A 6,964-nucleotide genomic window follows, 5' to 3' on the forward strand; every position below is an offset into this window, starting at 1 on the left:
TTTCCCCCTGTCCCACAAGATTGCCGCTTTGTATATCTGATAAAAACAACTATCGAGCACTTACGTTGTTAAAGGTTACTCACTAAAAATTCCTACCTGGTTACACCCTAATAAGCGCGCACGACTAAAAGCCGGGTGACGCCTCCTACTAAACACACGCACACAACATCAACACAAGGATACATACACAATTATAAGGACGTGATTTCTGGAATCTAAAATATCGTCACCCAGAAACAGAGCAACATTAAGTTGAATAATACACAATTACAACAAGCTGAAGAAACACCTATGAAATAGAGCTCTCAAAGGACACAACCTAGAGCATACCTAAACTAAACAGATACACAAAACAACACAAGCATCACATTCTAACACAACGTCTTCCCTATACTAGAAAGGAGTAGAGGCAAACAACCCATTTTAGATGGATGCAAGAGACAAAGGACCAAATATACAATTATTTAAGTATGGCTACTATGGTTGTAGATACCTTTGAGAGGACATACAATCTTAACCACAACTCAAATTCCTTTTTCTTCCGCTAAGTGCCATTACATTGTAAAGCGGTGTATCTTATAAGACACGTTCGGTCACAGTCGTCGTGGCTGGGCCCAACTTAAACTACAGTGCTGTCGAACAAGACTTCTGATACACCCTGTATTAGAAATCATTTCCACACTGTTCTAATTATCCTATTAGCGCACTTTACTACTAGTCTAGTGTAACACATTTATTAGGATCCAAACATGACAGGATTGTGGGTGGGTGTTTGTCTTGCCAAATATTCGGGTCCTGAACTGTCGCCTTGCAATACGCCAGTGTTTACAGTATCATAGGTACCATTCCTACCCGTGCTACACCTGTGATTAATTAGTCACCCATTGTTCTATCTCGCATATCACACGTACGTAACATCAAAATGGTTTAGTACTTTCGTGGTTGGATTACGAGGAAAATCAAAGTGGTGTGAATAATCGGAAAATGTGTTCCCGAAAACCTTTGTTTTTGGCGTTAAAGCGTCTATAAACGGAAAAACAGTTGTTATTTGAAAAAATTGTTTGTTTTTGAAAATTTGGTTTAAAAAAAACGATTCAAATTTGGTAAAGGTAAAGAGTAAGCGATTACGGTAAGGGTGGAACAAGTCTTTCGAAGCTTTACCTACAGAGAAAGTCTTGTGAAATCTTCGTTAGGCCTTATTGAAAGATTTGAAAGTGATAACCTGATAACTTAACCTTAAGTGCTCAATTTGATTAGTAGATACCTGATGGGGCGGTAACACTTCTGGAAAATCCTTTTGTAATTAAAAAAAAAGATAAGAAAAAGATGGTCGGAAAAATTTTCTATGTGTCAGTGGTTAGAGAAAAAAAAAAAGGTCTAACCTCACTTTTTTATTTATTTTTATTTGTGTATTTAAGGTATGCGAAATTGCATACCTAAAAAAGTATACAGGGGTTACCTACTTATACGCAAGGCGCAGCCAATACCTAAGTTTCAATAAACAATTAAAATACATTTAACAAACTTTTCTGAGTTGGAGTTTCCAAAAGCAACAACATAAAATCAATCAATCTGACATTTTTCGTCTCCTCTTTTCTTGATCTTGGTTTTTTTAAGCTCTACATCGCATCGTTGAGAAGATATTCGACCTTTCTCACCAGGGGATCGTCATTCTAAACCGAAATCTTCGTTGGGCCTTATTGAAAGATTTGAAAGTGATAACCTGATAACTTAACCTTAAGTGCTCAATTTGATTAGTATATACCTAACTTTCATTAAACAATTAAAATACTTTTAACAAACTTTTCTGAGTTGGAGTTTCCAAAAGCAAAAGCAACAACATAAAATCAATCAGTCTGACATTTTTCGTCTCCTTTTTTGTTGATCTTGGTTTTTTAAGCTCTACATCGCATCGTTGAGAAGATTTTCGACCTTTCTCACCAGGGGATCGTTATTCTAAACCAAAAACAGCTGGAGAGCCTGACGAAAACATTTATTCTAACCTTGAACTAAAAAACGCCATCGCGAACACATGTGGAAAACATATGTGAAGGATTTTCATACATACCATAAGGAGATCACAATTTTATCACGTATAAACGTGGTTAGTGTAAGTGAAAATACATATTGATTGCTGAAAATATTTGACAAACTGGTCGACGAAAAACCATCTTGAAATCAGTTTTCAATAATGCTAGTTGCTCTTCAAAAACATTAATAACAAATCGGAACATTTGACAAAATTTAACCAAACTAAGTTGGAGGAAGGGCTAGTAGGTACCATTAACCACTATTCAACACAAGATGTGTCCACTTATTTGAAAGAGTGTGCACTGATTTCAAACCTGATTGGTGATCAAGAGATTGAAGCTCTTCAAAATCATTGATAACAAATCGGAACATTTGACAAAATTTTACCAAACCAAGTTGGAGGAAGGGCTAGTACCATTAACCACTATTCAACACAAGATGTGTCCACTTATTTGAAAGAGTGTGCACTGATTTCAAACCTGATTGGTGATCAAGAGATCATGAACGCTTTTTGCATGACAACTTAAACATTTTTAACTAGTTATCTAAAATAAATGGTGCAACCAGAGTGATAAATCGTAATAATGATTTAATTTAAACTCTGAGACCTTTTTGCTCAAGATAAATGTAAATGGTTCAATCAAAGTGAACGAAATCCGATGCAATGCCGTCGTTTGTCAACGGGGTTCGAAGTGAGTTCACAGTTTCGGACATCGAGTATAGTCGAGATGGCGGATGGTTCCTCTCCTGCACAGTGATAACTCGTAATAATGATTTAATTTAAACTCTGAGACCTTTTTGCTTAGGATAAATGTAAATGGTTCAATCAAAGTAAACGAAATCCGACGCAATGCCGTCGTTTGTCAACGGGGTTCGAAGTGAGTTCACAGTTTCGGACATCGAGTATAGTCGAGATGGCGGATGGTTCCTCTCCTACCGAAAAGCGGCTCTGCTGACCATCTTGGTGATGTGTTTGTGTCTCTTCTCCGCGTACATGGGCCGCCAATCTTCCGACCAAATCGTCTATGTACATGTAAGTAGAACTGAAAACGGGCACTTTCTCTGTGGCGTATAATATATTTTAGTTATTTAGTAGCGCTGTCAAACTTTCTTGACTTGGCGGGGCGGAGCGCTACCGTGCTCCTCAATTTTCTTCCTTTCTTGTGGATTATTTTGACGTTGACTGTTACCGTTTCATTTGGTTGATACATAGATATTTATATTTAGGTATTGGTTTTAGTTCTTCAGTATCATAATTGAGGAATTTTTGAAGACTTGTAATAATTATGAGCAAGATGGAGAAATCAGAATTTGGTTCAAAGCAAAACTTCTGCTTAAAATCCTCAAAGCTATCCTTAATCCTGCGATTCTCCCTCATTTTAATGACATGTTTACAAAATAACACCTATGCAAGTCAAACGAGCTGCCCCGCAAGTCATGAAACTATTTCCCCTGACAGGTACCCAGCGAATCTTCCCTAGGAATTTTTGAAGACTTGTAATAACTATGAGCAAGATGGAGAAATCAGAATTTGGTTCAAAGCAAAACTTCTACTTTGTTGACTGTTACCGTTTCATTTGGTTAATACAAAGATATTTATATTTAGGTATTGGTTTTAGTTCTTCAATATCATAATTTAGGAATTTTTGAAGACTTGTAATAACTATGAGCAAGATGGAGAAATCAGAATTTGGTTCAAAGCAAAACTTCTGCTTAAAATCCTCAAAGCTATCCTTAATCCTGCGATTCTCCCTCATTTTAATGACATGTTTACAAAATAACACCTATGCAAGTCAAACGAGCTGCCCCGCAAGTCATGAAACTATTTCCCCTGACAGGTACCCAGCGAATCTTCCCTTTATCCTACACGGATAAAGTTCGTTCTCGGAATTGCTGGTCTCCTCTTATCCTGTCCTCCTTTTCTCTACCATTTTGGGGGACGATAAGACTGAGGATTAGTTTTAGTTCCCTCTATCAAACCTCTTGGGGGGAAAAAATCTCTGACCATTTTCAGGAACACGGCTAATGCAAACGAAATGGACTTTGCCGAAACTTTGAACGGAGTTCTGGACAAGCCCATGGTTTGGGCTTCCAACAGCACGAGGAAAAACTTGACCCACGTGATGAGGAATTGGGTGAGCAATGAGGGGTTCCCGGTGCTCCATGTTACCCGAGATGAGAAGAAGAGGGACCACCTGAAATTTCGCCAGGTAAAATTATCCTCTAGTTTCTCCAAATAAAATTCCTTAATTTCCCTTAGTTTGGACATAATAATAATTTAGGCAGGTAGACAATGGTAAGAAATATTGTGAGATTAGGAAGAATCGTAAGATTCGTAGGAAATGTTCGATATGTAGCTAAAAAGGAAACACACAAAGAAGTACAAGTATAGCAAGTTATTTTATTCATCTAACACTCCTAACAGCAATAACTATTGAAGCATAAATCTACAATTTACTTACTCGGTTACTTCGACCCAGGCCTGCATGTTTGTTGGTTCATTTCAGCATGAAAAGATCAAAAGGAATAAGGAACAGTGCTCATTTTTTGTTCTTTACTGTAGGTCAGGCTCCGAAGATTTGGCGCATCACTGTTTGGACCCAAAATTCGAAAACTTTATAGTCCTCTTTCTTATTTCCAGGAATGGTTCCACTATGAAATCCCCAAAGGTGTTTCTTCAGACGACTATGAGAGACAGTGGTACATCCCCGTTACTTTGACTACATTGACTAACACGGACTTCAACGACACTGAGAACTAGGCTCTCTGGCAAACCTAAAAGTTTAAAGGATTCGGAACCATCTATTAGTCAATGACACTAATTAAAGTCCTTATTCATCGCGATCTTTGGGGCTTCTTCCTTATACTCGTATGTACCTATAGTTTCGTGCAGTTTTCATACTGAAAGTTTTGATATCCTCCTGATGTGACGTCCGAGGACAAGTGGGCTTTGTAGATATGAAACAATATTCGATTCATCTCTGATCTTCCTGTCGAAATTTTCAGCAAAAACGAAGCCATGACCGTCAGGTAGACCTGACCGGCGGACCTGATGAGGTGTACCTATCCGGTCTACCTGATAGAGAGTGGCTGGCCTTAGATTTCCATCTAGCCCATCATTTCAGGTACATCATAATGACGAAATTTGATCCCACGGGAGCTCGTCAGGCGTTTCCTTGTTTTGATGAGCCGATTCATAAGACCACTTTTAACGTGAGCGTCACGCATTCCAAGAAATACTCATGTCTGTTCAACACACCCAAGACACACAATTTCACTGATGGGTAAGGCGAAATTCCTCATGCATTCCATTTCAGTTTTATGGAATAAGAATAAACTTGGAACTAGGCTCTCTGGCAAACCTAAAAGTTTAAAGGATTCGGAACCATCTATTAGTCAATGCCACTAATTAAGGTCCTCGCGATCTTTGGGGCTTCCTCCTTATATTCGTATGTATAGTTTCGTGCAGTTTTCATATTGAAAGTTTTGATATCCTCCTGATGTGACGTTCGAGGGCAAGTGGGCTTTGTAGATATGAAACAATATTCGATTCATCTCTGATCTTCCTGTCGAAATTTTCAGCAAAAACGCCACTAATTAAAGTCCTTATTCATCGCGATCTTTGGGGCTTCCTCCTTATACTCGTATGTATAGTTTCGTGCAGTTTTCATAGGTACTGAAAGTTTTGATATCCTCCTGACGTGACGTTCGAGGGCAAGTGGGCTTTGTAGATATGAAACAATATTCGATTCATCTCTGATCTTCCTGTCGAAATTTTCAGCAAAAACGAAGCCATGACCGTCACCACCTTCGCCACAACTCCCCGGATGTCGACCTATCTTCTCTCATTCTTCATCGGCAACACAACGGCTAAGACAGCCAACGTCACACTACCCCATCAGAAACGTCCTCTGGCCGTTCACATATGGAGACGGCCGTCAATGGCAGACGAGTTCGGCTCCTCTCATTCTTCATCGGCAACACAACGGCCAAGACAGCCAACGTCACACTACCCCATCAGAAACGTCCTCTGGCCGTTCACATATGGAGACGGCCGTCAATGGCAGACGAGTTCGGCTACCTGCTTGAGATTGTGCCGGACATTCTGCATCACTTTGCCGTCACGTTCGATACGCCACTACCCCTGGCCAAAGTCGACCTGGTGGTAGTTCCCGGATTCAACGTCAGTGCCGTAGAGAATTGGGGATTGATTTACTTGAGGTAAGTCTTCTTTGTACTGCAGGACCCGCTTTCATAATAGATACATACAATGCGTAACGGAATAGGTCCAAAAATGTTTGCTTGGGTGTGATTTGAACCCAGCACTTCGGTTCGAAAGTCAGAGTTCTAAGCCTTTACAAAGTTGACTATGACATGAGACATGTCTTATATCAATGGCAGGTGAATTCTTACGAAAAGATTTCCTTCCGATAGCAAACATATGTCTAACATTTCTGTGCATACTCTCATAGCGGCAACCTCCGGCTCTCGAGTCAATGTTTAAGAATACCTACTTACACCTCTTGACTGTCAGTTGATTGATTACAACAAATGGTTGCTGTTCTCAAAATTGATTTCTGATCCTTTCAGAGAATCCGACTGCAAGGTGGACGAGCTCAGTTCGTTCTAGGTGTGATTTGAACCCAGGTTCGAAAGTCAGCGTTCTAAGCCTTTACTAAGATGACTATTACATGAGACATGTCTTGTATCAATAGCAGGTGAATTCTTACGAAAAGATTTCCTTCCGATAGCAAACATACGTCTAACATTTCTGTGCATACTCTCATAGCAGCAACCTCCGGCTTTCGAGTCAATGTTTAAGAATACCTACTTACACCTCTTGACTGTCAGTTGGTTGATTACAACAAATGGTTGCTGTTCTCAAAATTGATTTCTGATCCTTTCAGAGAATCCGACTGCAAGGTGGATGAGC

At 39.5% G+C, this 6,964-nt stretch overlaps 2 protein-coding genes across 2 annotated transcripts; both read left to right on the forward strand.

The window, feature by feature from the left end:
• Positions 1 to 2,819: 2,819 nt before the first annotated feature.
• Positions 2,820 to 4,792, forward strand: LOC103519458. Its single transcript, XM_008484547.3, has 4 exons — positions 2,820 to 3,064; positions 3,491 to 3,528; positions 4,046 to 4,241; positions 4,673 to 4,792. Exons 1-4 carry the CDS (start codon positions 2,882 to 2,884, stop codon positions 4,790 to 4,792), a joined length of 537 nt encoding a protein of 178 aa, XP_008482769.1. The 5' UTR covers positions 2,820 to 2,881.
• Positions 4,793 to 5,162: 370 nt separating this feature from the next.
• On the forward strand, positions 5,163 to 6,661 carry LOC103519460 (aminopeptidase N-like). Its single transcript, XM_026830955.1, has 4 exons — positions 5,163 to 5,315; positions 5,813 to 5,984; positions 6,104 to 6,252; positions 6,622 to 6,661. Exons 1-4 carry the CDS (start codon positions 5,167 to 5,169, stop codon positions 6,659 to 6,661), a joined length of 510 nt encoding a protein of 169 aa, XP_026686756.1. The 5' UTR covers positions 5,163 to 5,166.
• Positions 6,662 to 6,964: the final 303 nt, after the last annotated feature.

Source organism: Diaphorina citri, unplaced genomic scaffold, assembly GCF_000475195.1.
Source record: "Diaphorina citri unplaced genomic scaffold, Diaci psyllid genome assembly version 1.1 scaffold2737, whole genome shotgun sequence".
Classification (NCBI taxonomy): Eukaryota; Metazoa; Arthropoda; class Insecta; order Hemiptera; family Psyllidae; genus Diaphorina; species Diaphorina citri.